At 36.8% G+C, this 15,426-nt stretch overlaps 1 protein-coding gene across 4 annotated transcripts in view; it reads right to left on the bottom strand.

Moving 5' to 3' along the window:
• Window positions 1-15,426, bottom strand: part of MRTFB (myocardin related transcription factor B) — a 90,706-nt gene that overhangs the window by 5,869 nt on the left and 69,411 nt on the right. For 3 of the 4 annotated variants that reach the window (XM_040575239.1, XM_040575240.1, XM_040575241.1), the window contains 8 exons: window positions 14,489-14,629; window positions 12,683-12,930; window positions 10,933-11,086; window positions 7,776-8,801; window positions 6,204-6,347; window positions 3,171-3,329; window positions 2,734-2,871; window positions 1,562-1,622 (listed from right to left, as the gene is read on the bottom strand). In XM_040575239.1, the coding sequence (XP_040431173.1) occupies window positions 1,562-1,622; window positions 2,734-2,871; window positions 3,171-3,329; window positions 6,204-6,347; window positions 7,776-8,801; window positions 10,933-11,086; window positions 12,683-12,930; window positions 14,489-14,629 (2,071 nt within the window). The remainder of the gene's footprint in view (window positions 1-1,561; window positions 1,623-2,733; window positions 2,872-3,170; window positions 3,330-6,203; window positions 6,348-7,775; window positions 8,802-10,932; window positions 11,087-12,682; window positions 12,931-14,488; window positions 14,630-15,426) is intronic. The other variant, XM_040575242.1, reaches the window with a different exon arrangement.

The raw sequence follows: 15,426 nt of genomic DNA, 5'->3' as shown, positions 1-15,426 counted from the left end.
AATTAGTCTAAGAGATCATTTAATGTGATTAGGATGCTTTCATAACTGATTCTAGAATTTGAGAACTACTCTTCTGTCAAGAAGAGTAATTTAGTGGTAGTAGCAGTAAAAGGAAATAAAGCAAGGTAAGTTCCAATTAATTCTTACATGTGAATGGAGTCCAAAAATAAGATTAGGTCTAGAATGTTTGACAGGCAAAAATATGTGAGTAAATCCTCTAGCACAGATGATGTTTCTGCCAACAAAAATGCACTTGACCATATATTTTGTACCAGTTTTCCAAGGAAAATGTACATTTTTTATATCTGTGTAAGAGCATCTATAAAATGATCGCTTAGTAAAGGCAAAACATTAGGAAATTAACCTTCTCACTTCCTAGAGTACATTAATAAACTAAACATTTTTCAATGTAGAACTTGCAATGTAAGTGCAATAGCCCTGAATACCTATTTCCTTTTTCATAAAGACAATCAGAAAATGTTCTTGCTTTTTGTGGCAACTTGGCAAATACAGAGCAGTTGTTACCTTAAAATCAAATAGGTTTAGTAATGCCATATTTGAAGCAAATACTTAAATAAGCATGCTAATGTTTCATACATCCTCTGTTTCAGAGGTACAGCTTCTTTGAACTACTGATGCAATGTTTTAATAAGAGCACTGAAAGCACTTGTAAACTTAGTATGAGTTGTTCACTGCGCAAGTCACTTATCTTACACTGTCACTGTCTACTCCATTTTCTTCAGCTGACTTTGCAATTTGCTTTGAAAAAGAGAAAAATACTTGGATGTTTAGAATATGGCTAAAATCTTCTCATAGCCTACAATCAAATCACTTATGTTCTGGCATTCACTGCTGTCAAGATCTTTACAAGACAGTAGTACAAAACATTAAGTTAATTGAATTGCTTCGCACCAGAACTTTTCCCAGTATTGTAATGGCATCTTAGTCTACAAAGCCTAATTATGCCTAAAAGCCTCCTGTATAAACTGCAAAGCTACTTTATATATTGCTTTGGTTATTTCACTTCCTTTCTGATAGCTGTCTTGTTTCAACTAGCATAGAAAGTTGTTGCTCATTAATGTCTCTATGTAGTTCATACATAACATTTCATTAAATATAATCCTGTGTTATCAGCTCTAAATATCAAAGATACACTACTGGAAAACAAGTAGTATTAACATGCTTTTGCTCTTCCCTTATTCTTTTTATGGTATAATTTTAGTATAATATGGACTTGTGCAACTTTTTCAATCTTTATAAAGTATGTCTCTGCTAACGCAAGGTGCTATTTTAATCACTTGAATACTGTATGGATTACAGAGAAAGTCTGCCTGGGCTAATTTGCAAGAAAAGAAGTTCCACAGCTGCTTGACTGTATGTGTTTTGGTAAATGTTTTCTTTTATAGGTAATTAACACAAACTTTCAGGAATACTAGCTTCATTCAGACTGGATACCTCCTGTCACTGGCAGGATTCTTTCCTTTCAATCCATTGATTACAGTACTGAGTTTTTATTATGAGGTTTTAAATCTCTCCATCACACAGATGTTACTTGGCTTACCTCCACTCTTGATGAGAATATCAAAAAGATCATCCATCTGCTGACTGTGTGCACTGGAAATCTGTAGTGCAGGAGAAAAGGGTTATTCTTTTTCATGCAATATGAAAGTAGTATTTCTAAGCTGATTGATCCTAGCCTCTCTAAGCAGTACCTATGTACTAACCTATGATCAAGACCAAAATTCTTCTTATGAAATTGTCAATCTAGATAATAGAGAAAGAGTTTGGAGAGACACTTGTAGAATTCCTCTGGTTGGTTTCAGTACAAAGGAATAGGAAAAAAAATATGAAAAGCAACACAAAATTTTCATGAAGGCAAACTAAAAGAGAGATGCAGAAAACTAGGGATAAGAAGGGGAATTGCGAGCCCTGTTTTGCAGAAGGGAAATATTCGGAATAGCAACTAGTCTATGGGGGTGCAACCTGAACTGCTTTCTCTAAGAGACAACTTGTGAATAACCATCATATACGATATAGTTTGTATGTTGTTTTTTTTTTTTTTTCCCCATGCCAGTAACATATGAAATGACATTAGATAGTCATGCTTCTGTCTGAGTGCCTGCCACCACAAAAATAGCACGCAATACTAAGTCAATATGAAAGTATCTCTTTCGGGATAATTCTGAAATGCATGAGGTTAGGGATGCTCATTAGGGTTGTTTGCAACTTTCTTAGAATCTGAAGGATATCACAGTAAACTGACAAAGCACCCTGTAGGATTATTCACCAAGCTCACTAAATAAAGCCTCCTTTCAAGCAAGCACGTTTGTTCAAGTGTGTATATATGTATCCGTATGTGCATATAAACACACATGCACACATTTTCCTCAAGTTTCCTCAGTTTGGGAAAGTACTTTTCAATGTACTTTCTATGTCTGAAATCTGGGTATCATACATCCTTGAAACAAGTCCACTGAATTACAGTTATTGTTAAGTAGCAATAGCAGTGTTATCCCGATTATATTTATCGTCAGCTGGATAATTTAAGACTTATTTGCATATCTGTTAATTTCATCAAAAAAACATGAATCCTGCAGTTAAATACAGTTATGAGAATATTAAGAGTACATTAGAAAATCTTGACGCCAAAGAAAAAACTGCAATAAACAATGACTCTGATAATTCTGATGAAACAAAATACTTTTAATAAACTAAACAAGCAAAAATAACTACCTCACGGTGAGATGTCTGAATATTGCGGGTCTGTTTTATAGCCTCTTCATAACGGGGGGGATCTTTTGTCTTGGATACTGTGTTGTTGAAGAGAGATTGCTGAACGATATAAGGCTGGGCTTGAGAAGGAGAGCCAGGCTGCATGAAATAATAAAAAAAAAAGTCTAAACATACATTTTAATGAAATTGAGATGTATCATGTTGTACAGATTATAGTATTCTGCCATACCAATCTAAATATTTACAAACAACAATAGTATAATATGAGGGATAAAATAAGTTTTTACTTTCTCACACATGATATATAAACATATGCATCATTAAAATATACAATATGTTATTCCTTCTTGAGAGACCTGCAATATATACAGTCACACATTATTTAAGATGATTAATATAAAAGTGAACTTCATGGAGCGCAGTTGGACTGATCTTACCTTACTAGGAGTAGCAGGTCCATTCTGAACAGACGGAGCCTGATTGCTTCCAGTATGAATGTTAGAATTTGATGTTTTATTAATAAAAGACTGTGAAGGTGTTGTAACTGGTGCAGTCTGATAGGAAAATACTGTATTGGATGTGGTAGGTGGAAAAACCTGTAAAGGATTAATATATCAGTCTTAGTATTTTTAATAATTAATAATATTGGGTAAATGGCATTTAATGAAGTTTAAGACTGTTTTTTTTTTGAATACTTGCTTGCTTAAATTCCCTGTTAAGGGGATGTTATCTGTACCTGTTCTTCCCTCCAGTGGATTGATGTGTAAATCTAGAGCTATTATTCTTTTAAAGAAACTTTGTGCCATGACATGCTTTAGTCATCCCTGATAAGTAAAATATTCTCCTGTGATCTTCCAGGAAGCATGATGTAGTGTAATTTATTTTTTCTGATATACATTCAAAAGAGTATGGAACAGTTTAATACAGTGTGCATAACTTCCCCACCTAGTGGGTAGTCAATACAATGAACCACCTTCTAGCCGGATACAAATGAGAATAGAGTAGTTCAGTTGGAAGGGACCTACAAAGATCACCAAGTCCAACTGCCTGAGCACTTCAGGGCTGACCAAAGGTTCAAGCATGTTCCTGAGGTCATTATCCACGTGCCTTGTGACCACTGACGGCCATGGGGCACCAACCACCCCCCAGGAAGCCCAGCCCAGTGTCTGACTACCCTCCCAGGCAAGAACTATTTTCTGGTGCCCAGTCTGACCCTCCCCAGGCACAGCTCTGAGCCATGCCCTGCGTCTCATTGCTGGTTCCCAGGAGTAGACACCAGCACCTCCCTCTGCGCTTCCCCTCCTCAGGGAGCTGTGGAGCCATGAAGCCACCGCTCGGCCTCCTCTCCTCCTGACTGGGCAACCCCTGTGCCCTCAGCCTCTCCTCACAGAACATGCCTTCATGCCTGTATGAGGCAATCTGAGTGCATAAGACTGTTTTAATTCAGTTTCACTCCCAGATACCTTTGTGACAAAGGTGTGACAAATCTGAGATCAGGGATGGAGATAAGTCTAGGAAAAGCTCTGTGGAGTGCAGCCTGAATACCAACTGAGGTCTGCTCTGAGAGGGATTAATGCAATTTGTTGGCCACGTGGATCACCTATGTGAAAACTGTTGCCCTTTCTGTGGAGAGGTCTCCTTGTTCCTGAATTAACTCAAGAACCAGGGCCACTTGGTGGCTAGAATGCGGAGAGACGCCACAAGTATGTAGCAGCAACCAAGTGGAATAATCAGCTGGCTTGCATAAAAAGCCGAGCTGCCTGAGAAAGTCTGGAGGAATTTGAGGGAAACTAATTCTAGAAAACAACTGTTTATGGAGGTGATTGTTATTAGGAAGACTAACTTCACTAAAAAATGTTAAATTAACAAACAGCATTACTCACAGTTCATTAGCTGGAATGGCCCAGTCTGCTTGCTGAAACACCTAAGGCTCAGGAACGCAAACAGCAACCAGGTAGAACTAATACTGAATGCATATTACAACCGTCCTGATCTATTGTACTGCATTGGTGTTTTCCATTCTGATGTAAAAAATCATGCAATTACACTGTCTGGTTTCCTGTGTAAGGAACTGCAGTAGATGTGAGCAGACCAGCAGTACAGGCCGGCTGCTCAGCTCCAGCACCACCAGATGTAGGCTGAAACCTGCTGGAGCAATCCAGCACGGTGTTCTCCATGGCAACTGCGCTGAATGGGGAAAGACCAGAGGGTACAACTCCTGGGTATCTCCTGCAATCACTTCCACGAAGTCCTTCACAGCAAGGGAAGCAAACTGCCAGTCTCTGGCACAAGTATGTGCCTGAGAATGACTGGAAAATTTCTACAGGGGAGCTGTCAAATTACCAAAATAAGGTTAGCCCCTTACCAAATCCCAGACAGGTTGGAGGAAATCTGCTTTTTGGATATGTGTCAGTCAGTTTTGACTTCAGTAGGGTAACCTCACTGCCCATTAAACAGCTTTACCTGGCAGCCTGGAGAATGATGATGCTCATTTAGCTGCATTCCCCTTTACTAGCAAGCTGTCTAGAGAGTGGCAGTTATATAACTTACCATCAAAATTATCCTCTTCATTTTGAAATTTTAATAGTTTCTAAATTATCTTTCTTTGGGGCAGACTGGAAAACCTTGTTCTCTTAAGTCATGGAAGCCATAGAGACCACAGCACTGATAAGGAAGCCAAACCAATCTCTTGGTTTCTGGATGTGGCTCAAAGGAAGAGAAAGCTATTTCTTTTGTGGTGGCTGGTGCTGGTATCAGTTACCATATGAACATGACTGGGTTGGCACTCGAAGCTGTGCATCTAGTGCTGATAAACATCCGTTTTGGAATGGGAACTTTCAGGGCTGATAGTTTTGGATACAGAGGAAGAGAAGGATTTCTCTCTGCATTGTTCCCTGCATTTCTCTAAGAGAAGTATCCTAGGTATAGTGGGGTTTTGACTCACTGAACTTGCTGTCCCTAGTGCTTGAGTCCATAGCTTTCTTCATCAGTAAGGATGAAATCAGCAAGGAAAGGAGGAGCACTAGAAGGAACTCCTGGAAATGAATGAAGATCTGTAGTTACAGATAAAAGCTTCCTCTGAAGAGCTGCCTACCAGAATCTTCCATTTTGAGCTGGTGGCAAATACGAGGAACTGACTGGAATAGCTAGTATATTGCTTGTGCCAAGCATAAGGAAGAACAAAGTGAGCGTGTGCCATAAGAGTACCATTAAGACCAAAAAAAAAAAAAAAAAAGTCTTTAGCCTTGTATATTTATTTGCAGCTGAAAAAGCAGTCCTACAAGGACTGAAATTTTGGAAAGAGAATGAGTTACTAGCCCGTGTTATCACAAGAAAAATATGGTACAGAGATGTTAAGTGACTTTTGATCATTTGTATGTGACACACATGACAAAAAAGATTGTAAAAGCACTGCCTAGAATTAGAATACACAATAGTACCTCGCTTAATGCTTATCGCTATCCACAAACCTTTCTGATTTGTTGGGTCTGACCAAGTGCATGCTGCATGATGGTGTTTGGTTTTGATTGTGGAGTATGCATCTGAGGTGCTGTCTGGCCCAGGCCAGAGGAAGGTATTTGTGATGGGGTCTGTATTCCAGCTTGTGATTGAGCCTAAAGGGTGAAGATAAAATATTTGCATTATTTGTACCTCACAGTAAATCACATTATGTTAAAAGTTATTCTATAGGTTATGCAGAATATCTATAGCATTTATTCTAAGAGGTATCAATGAGAACTGTGTACAGGAGACAAAATGTTTTTATTCTGTCTGGTACTGGGGAGTTCCCAGCTAGAGGATAGTGTTTATTTTGGTAACAGAGTTTAAAAAAAGATGAAGACAAACTAGAGAGGGTCCATCAGAGAGCAACGAAAATAGCTGGAGATGCAGAGAGCACAACCAGTAAGAAAGAATTAACTGTGTTTCAGTAACCTGAAAGACAAAACTGATGATGCAACACAAGACTTCCATCACATATAAAAGTTGTGTTAAGAAGATCATTGTACTTTTAGTGACCACTGCTGTTTTTAAAGGCAAGACGTGTCTGACTTTAAGAAAGAGCATTTGAGTTGGAAGCTAGGAAAACTTTCTGCAATAGCAGTGAAGTTAAAATACCAGAACAAGCTGCTTAAGGTTGTTAGAGAATTCTAGCAGGATTCTAGAACAATTTAGACAAAGATCTGTCTGGGTGGGCAGTTACCAGGAGTTGCTCTTACACTGTAGATGGTAGGGTCCAGCCCCATCAGAACTTTACAGCCCTCACATGTGTTGCTAAATGTGACGGCACACATGCTAACACAAAGCCCTGACTCACAGCATGCCAAACCAGCAAGCACACACCAGCACTGAAGAAGTGGTCTGCTAGCACAGTAACCGTGAGGCCTGCAGGGGACTACATCCAGCTAGCAGGCAATAACAGTGCCACGAGGAGGTATATCCTTCATTCTACCACAGGTCACGATGTTAAACTGTTTCAACCTGGTCAGATACCTCATAGCTCTGCATTTATATCCTATTTGGGTTTATGCTGTATTTATTCACAGTGATACTACCTTATAATCAGCCTAGTAATAATATTTGTGTAACCATGGTTTCTTTTTATAACTCCACTGGAGCACTATAATCTAGGATTCCCATTTTTAAATGTAATGGGTCCTCACCACACAAGGAAGTTTGAACACATTTTGAAAACAGGTATATCTCAAAATGCTGATTTTTAAGCTGTTTCTTTTGGAGGTAAAGTGGTGGAATTTGGAAGTATAAATCTAAAACCACATGCACAGAGGCAGTAGCAGTATACAGTAAGACAAATACTATTCAAGAAAAAGAGTCTGGGAAGCCAAAACTGCAAGATTACAAAGAAAGCAAGTACTAGAAGTTATAAACAGGTTGGCTAATAAATGTTACTAAGCTTTTCTCTAAAGCAAAAACAAGACTGATTTTTACCAGTGAATCTTACAAACAGCACATTTATCTATCTATATTAAATTAAGCAAATATTGACATGTAGTTTGCAGGATGAAAAATGAAAACACCTATACCTGTAACTTTATATTTCCAACTGGTAGCTGCACTGAAGTGGTAGAATTCGGTCCCTGGATAGATAGTGGAAGGAGCAGCTGTGCAGTTCCTTGGGTAGTCAGTAAAGCTTGAGGTTGGGCAACAACTGCAGTTTGTGGCTGCCTCTGGGGATTAACATAAAATTGAGAAATGGCGTTCTGAGGTTCAGCTTTAGCCACAGGTATCTCCTGCTTGATAACAACCGCCTTTTTGGCAACTGGATTCTGGCCACTAGTGTATACCGATTGTCCTAAAGAATGACTAGCTGCAGATACAGATTGGCTTGTGCTCAAGCAGTCAGTAAGAGCATTTTCATCCTTGACAGCAGCACTGAATTGCTTCTGTTCCAAAGCAGCTGAGTTACCAGAAGTCTGAGAGTGTTGCTGTTGTCCCCTCTTTTCAACCTCAAGTTGCATTTTCAGTACCTCCACAAGTTTTTGCTCTTGTTCCAGTTTCCTTTTGAGCTCTTCAATCTGTTTTTCTTTCTCTTGAAGCTTGCGGTCCTTTTCTGCTACATCAAACTCCATGCTTGAGATGCTTCCACTGCTGCGATTTTGATTATCATCACTTGTGTTTGCTCTTAGTGGTGAAGTACTTAAGAACTGGGATGGAGACATCATGGTCATCACTTCTGTGAAAGTATCTGCCATACTTGTATCATCTGTGCTTAGACTAGATTGTTCTGAAGGAGAGGGAGATATAGGCAAAGGAGAGCTAATGTTTTCAGTATTTACTACTTCACAGCCAGGTCCAGTAGTTGTTTTTTCTGAAGGAAAACTGGATACTGTATTAGCCACTGTTTTATTTAGTGTTGCAACAGGAAATGCTACAGCCACTTCCCCAGTGTTACCTGTGGCCCCAGTAGAAGTAGTTACTGTAACAGAGCTAGTAGTAGTGACTCCATTGTTATTAAGATCTTGATATGGTTTCAGACGCTCAATAAGATCTGTTTTTGTTCCAGACACTGGTAATCCCCTCAATTTCAACTCCATTTTAAGCTCTGCTACCTGAGATAAAATAAAGTTTGACAGTAAAATAAATAAATAAATAAAAACGTATTTATATATATTTTACCCTATTACATTTTAGTAAGAAAATATATTTTTCAGCATATTCACTAGTTATTCCACCTCTGGGTTCTGACAGTGTGCATGATCATGAGCACATTTCCACAACCAGCAACTTACTTTCAGTGGTTACCTGGCCAAAACCTTAGTAGTGTTCAGTTGCTGTACAATGAATAGTTGCAGAGTTACGCTGAATTTTCATACCTATTACAAATTTGAAAATGAAAGCACTTCAATTGTGGGCTAAAAACTTCTGAAGAAAAGCTGCAGAGGGTGGCAGCAATACAAATAAAAGCTCTGAATACTAGCATGCTGAGCCCTTTTATCACACTACCAGGACAGGTAGATGTGTTTTACCTGAAATTTATCAGGTAATTTGCATGGCTCAGTAGACATATCAAACACAAAAGGCCTTTGTTCTAATTAGCAATTGAACGGGTACAGCTATGTGCTAAATGGGTTTCTTTCAAAAATTAAAAAGCAGAAGCAGTCAAAATTAATCTAATCTCTGATAGAAAAATATCCTCAATCCTCACAGACAACGTAGAGTGCAAATGTGTTGAGTGTAAATTAATACTGTGCTTCAAAATATGTTATAAACACCTCTCTCTAAAAGAAGTTGAGGTAGAGTGATCTCAGTAATCTTTCAGTGCTTTGCTGGTCTATGGTTTTGAAGTATAGATCTTCATGATTAGGAAATGAAGAAAAGTCATGGAAATATCTGTGCATAACAAGTTTCTAAGAACCACGTCAATTTTATATTAAGTGTCTGTCCACCTAACAATGATAATCAACTCCCCTCCAAGCTGCCCCCATCTAGTATCCCCTACAGACTTGCTTGAGATAGCATTCCAACTTTTCAATTTTTCTGCAGTGCATTTCTAAATTCTAAATTATCAGAACTGATTTAGATGACTCAGTGTTAAAAACACCACCAGCAGCAGGTATTGCTTAGGTTACTGTTATCGCACTAGCAGGAATACCAATAAATTATGCAGAAATGGTAAGAGAAGAACTTTAATCTCTGCAAAGAAAAAATTCAGGCATTAACTGATATGGCTTAATATCTTAATAGTTAATAACTTAAAGATTCCAAAGCTTATTTCAAACACCGTAGTTTGAATTGCATCTTGTAGACTTATTAAATATGGAATTATTAGCTGTATTTTATAAAAATGCATTACTGTCCTGAGAATCTCTTCTTCAGAAACCTCAACTTTTATTCCTTCAAGTTTTTAAAAAATACCCACCTCTCAAGAACCCAACGCCTTGGTAAAGGAAGAGAGAAATTAACTGCCCACTAGATGTCCCTACTCCTCAAGTTTGGCTCATATGAGTACTTGCTATTGAAAGTATCTGAATCTAACTCCCCTCCCGCCCCCAATTTTCTTCAGATTCATTTACAGTAGGTCCCTCACAGTATTAATCCTTGTTAAAGTTTTTCAGAAGGAAGAATTATATGCGGTACATTCATACTAGAATTTAAAAAGAGTCTATAGTTATTTATAACTTCAAGGTTTTCTGAAATTTAGTATTTCTTTTCAGATGATGTGCTGAACTCTGATGAGAAAATCTCTATTTTCTCTTCTCTCTTAGTAGTGTTATTTCCACGTAAACTTTATACCAGTAACCCCTCTGAATATGTATTAGGACATCTTTTCAATTTTATTGCTTAACTAAACCTCTTCACTGATATACTAAAATTATTGTCCCAGTGTTAAAATCTGCCAGAGGGAAATTTGACATGAAGTATACCTCACAGTTTAACAAAGCTACCATCAAATTACGTACTTATACAATGTCTGAAATTCTTTGTCCTCTTCTAATTCTTTGGGAAAGAGATGTCATTGTCAGAGCATGTGCTTGTGAGGAGGCTAAATCAAAACAAATATTTTAAGTCCAGAAGAGGCGTGTATGAAAACTTCACAGCTCTATTCTAAACAGTTAAGAGAAAAATACACTTTTCCTTGTTAAATAATATCCAGGCTTATTCTTGACAGTAACAATTTCCATGAAATGACCTCTACTGATGTTTAAGAATAGACAAATTTAAATTTATTTATTTTTTTACCTTCAAGTCATCCAAGCTTGAAGGTAGAGGTCCTGGTTTCCTGCTAGGAATATTACTGTTTTGTCTTGGTGAGTTGGCAGCTGATGTTTGTGTATTGTTGTTCAAAGTATTCAGTGGCATTTTCCCATTGTTATTCTGTTTGTCATTCAGTGGCCTTCAAGTGATAAGAAAAATGGGGACAATAATGTTAGTGCTAAATGTATATTACATATATATATATATATTTATATATTGTTTTCAATCAAGAAGCTGTGATTCTGAATCTAGCATCTATCAACTTAATATATAAAACACATATTTATTATATATTAAATATTCATAAATATACATTGAACATGACTAACATAAAATATTTTTAATAGAACAGCACAGAGAAAAGAAAACATATAGAGAATATTATGTTGATATTTTATTTGTAGCTAAACGTACAAATTTAAGCTTCATAGTTTTTACTATTGTCACAGTATCCCTGAAAGATACCATGGACTACAAGATCAGTTTATACAAATTCATCATCAACTAGGGCAACCAGTTACTTTTTTGTTTGATGTCAATTAAAAAAAAAAAAAAAGCTTGAACTGCATGTACATACAGGTCCAGTGTCCATAGAAACAGAATAAGGACCAATGTGAAGGCAGTTTCCTCTGAAGATGATGTGTTGAGTCAGCTGTACTCCCATAAAAAGAATCTCATACACGGATCTCAAAATAATTGTAAAAAATTTAAAAATGCCACCATTTACATTGGATACCATAAATCAGCTCTTTATTTCTTTCAAGTGATTTATGAGGAAACGTTTCTGAAATGTCAGTAAACGGAACATAAGAAGCGTGGGTAAGCAGGCAGAAACATCTCTAGTCCAAATGTTAGGATACATGGTAATTATAAATATAACCACAGATGGTATCTTTTACTTTTCTAGCCTCACTTGCTGAGGAAAAATAACTCAGCAAGAACTCACTTCAAAAAAAGTTGAAAGCCACTTGAATTTAAGGTTGTGACTAACTGTGGCATGTTACACTAGAAGCACTTCTAGGAAAAAAAATGCTGGTCTTAGATGGCAAGAATGAAACTGCAGACAGTCAGCTTCTCTTTCTGCTAAGAATTATTTTTCTGCTTCTAGCTATAAATCAGAGAGTACACTTCTCAGCGTTGAAAGTGCTGAAGATCAACACTGACGGAGTTCATACAAGCATTAGCGATGGGGCTATAGAGAATAAGCAATTTCACCTAATTTAAAGGCTCTTTTTACTTGAAAACAGCAAAAGTGGCCTATGCAACTGATGTAAAAAGACAATAAAAACACCAAAATAATACGTGTCTTTGTAAAAGCCACTGTCTATATGTTTCTCTTCTGCTCTGCATACCTCTATCAAATTTGAATGAAAAAGGTTACAAAATTTTCTGGCTTTCACATAAATGCCTTTGAGCTTCTTTCATATATGCCTCTGGTTGGAAAACATGCATCTGTCAGGTAGGAGATTTGGTTTCCACATCAAACTAAAAATAACTAGGACCAGTTATAGGCTTATCAGACTTCAAGAGTATTTTAAGAAGAGAACTACCTCATCACTTTGCTGTTAAATGAGGTTAAATAATAACCACATTGATAGCATTTAAGTTTTCTTGGATTCCAACTGTCTAGCAACATTTGCAAAACACATTTACTTTTAAGGCAAAAAGTCTGCAACTGCTATATATATATCTTCGTTAAAGGACACTTAGAAAATACAAACAGAGCGTCACATACTTCAGTGGTGCAGGTAGAATTGCCTGGTAGTTGTAGTGTTGTTGTTGTTGGCTCAGGATCTGCAGCTGCAAAAACAGCTGCTGCTGTTGTAGCAAACGAGCATAGTTGGAGTCCATCTGTGGCTCGTTCTTCTCACCTTTCTGATCAGGTGGAATATATTGATGATACTTCAATTTTTTCACCCTTGGCTTAGGTTCCTTACATTTCTTGCTCCGATGCTTATCACTTGGGTTCTTTGGGTGGCTTTGCTATTTATGGATGGAAAAGATTGAAACAACTATCACAGCAGCAAGCAGTTATTCAAGATACAAAGTATACAGCAATGTGTTTGTTGCAAAGAGAGTTGCCAAATACATATGCAACCCCACTCAAAAGCATTTCTCACCATCCTTGAAAAGTTAATGTACTCGAGCTGTTTTATACTGTGTGCACAAGAAGGGGGCCATCAGAAATTACAGTTGTTCTAATACGTGAAATATTATAATAATTGTATATATATGTGTTCTAAATATAGTTATCATAATATGTGAACATTCTGTTAATAGATGGCACAAATGAAGCTAAGGGGTTCTGCTAATCATGACCTGTCATTATAAAGAAACATTCTTCTTAAAGAGCCAAATCCAAAGCAACTAGCACTTCATACATGTAAAAGCTACTACCTTAAACTCCGTCTGTAAACAGGATTGCAGGTCAGTGCCTACAGGTCTAGATTAAAAGCACAGACAGACAGTCCTAAATATTACAATAATACTTTAATGGAACTTTCAGCACCCTTTTACCAGCAATACCTGCACATTTGGTAAAACCCTCTTCCTTTAAAGCTCTTTGAAATTATTTTGAGTGAAAAGTTAAAGGCAGTTACCTAGTCATACAGAAGGTATCAAAGCAGAAATCCTGTGTTGATCCATGCACAGTTATTACACAGGTTGCCTGTTTTGGGGATATCTAAATTTGTCATTAGGGTCCTGCAATTAGGTAAGCCGGTACAAGCTTAGATAAATCCAAAGATTCCACTAGGTAACTCCAAATTTATACTACAAATTGCCTATTACAAGTCATCCTTGTAAATTTAACTGAGAATTAGTTCCATGTAGTTAGGTAGAAGTCTACATATACATATATGTAATCACTACAGAGCTGAAGACCTTTGGCAAAGTTGCTGAATTGAAATATAAACATTTTTCAACACAAACGATTTTCTAATTGTATTTGAAAAAGTTTTCCATGCTGCTGGCTAAGTCAGTTCAAAAGAAAGAATTAAGTGCACTTTTCTGATCTTCGAATACAAGGATACAGTAACTTAATGGGGCTTTATGCTCATACAGTAAATGAACTATGAAAATAGTTGTGGAAAAGGAACAATGCTGTTCACTAGTTTGGCTACACATAGATTATCAATGTAGTTGCCTCTGTTCCTGTTAAATTATTCCCTGTACAAAACTAGATTAGAATATGAATTTCTCCAACAGAAAATCAACATTGCAAAAATCTATTGTTTGTATTTCTCTATGCATTTTCAAATACTTCAGTAGTTATGCAGCACATAATTCTGCTTGAAAATTTTGGTCAACTGTCCTGTAAGGACCTCCTGAAATAATGAGCCAGTTCTTACATGTGGTTAATAGCTGATCTTAGCATACCAAATCTTTCAGTCAACAGCACAGTATGCTCTCCTGAACACTGACAGCAGTTGTTGCTGGTTATTGGCACTATAACATTATTCACTTTTTTTCATTAAATATAGCATTGGAAAACAAAACAGATCAAGAAAAGTCTTCAGATGCCATTCTTTTAGATATGTACCTTTACTAATGTTGGTCCAGGCTTTGCCGCAGATACAGTATTTGTGGTCACGGTGGTTGTAGCAGTAGACCGTGTAACCTGTTGTTCAATTGTAGGGGGAGTTTTGAGGAATTCAGGAACTGGAGAGGTTAAAGGTGGATACTAGTATTAAAAAAAAATATAAGGAAAAAGAGAAACATTAAAAACATCCACCATCTGAATAATCAAAAAAACGTGAAAAGGTTAAGACAATTTACTATCACGTCAAATTTGAAAAATAATTTTAGAAGGAATGGCAAAAATAGGACTCTTTCATGTATATGTACACAAGTGTGCTATAAATGCACATTTTGGCACACTTCAAATATAGCAAGTAAGAAACTGTTTTCTTACCTTTACTTCTTATTTGCATTTTAAATGTTGCATCTAAAGGTATCCAAAATCTGCTTTTATTAATACAGGATTTACTTCTCGTTGCACCAAAGCAAAATAGTAATTGATTTTAATACCAATTTTTATAGTATATCATAATATTTTACAACAAACATTTTTTCTTAATTAGTATTATTTTTTTTAAAGTTAAAAGCATGATAACCCAAAAGGATTTATAAAACATACCAAAAAAGCCCTCCAAAAAGGCTTTTTCATAACCTATACGTTGTTGTTTGCTTTGCTTTTTCTTCTCTTAACATACATGAAAAACAAACAGAAAGGAAGCATCATGAGAAAATTTTATTTCAGTAAAAAAATTACTAACTGTCTCTCTTACACATTCATAAAAAAAAGAGTTAGAAGGACCTTCAGAAGTAACCTCATCCATTTAAGTCAGGAACATTTTGCCAAAACTACTCCTACCATATATTTGTCTCTGGTGGGTAGCCCCAGAATTAAATCAACAAATTGATGCTACTACTTAACTTTGTAATTGCAAAATTCTTCGAGAACTGACAGCTGTCACT

This window comes from Cygnus olor, chromosome 15 (genome assembly GCF_009769625.2).
Source record: "Cygnus olor isolate bCygOlo1 chromosome 15, bCygOlo1.pri.v2, whole genome shotgun sequence".
NCBI lineage: Eukaryota > Metazoa > Chordata > Aves > Anseriformes > Anatidae > Cygnus > Cygnus olor.
This window is presented reverse-complemented; position numbering and strand designations above follow the sequence as displayed.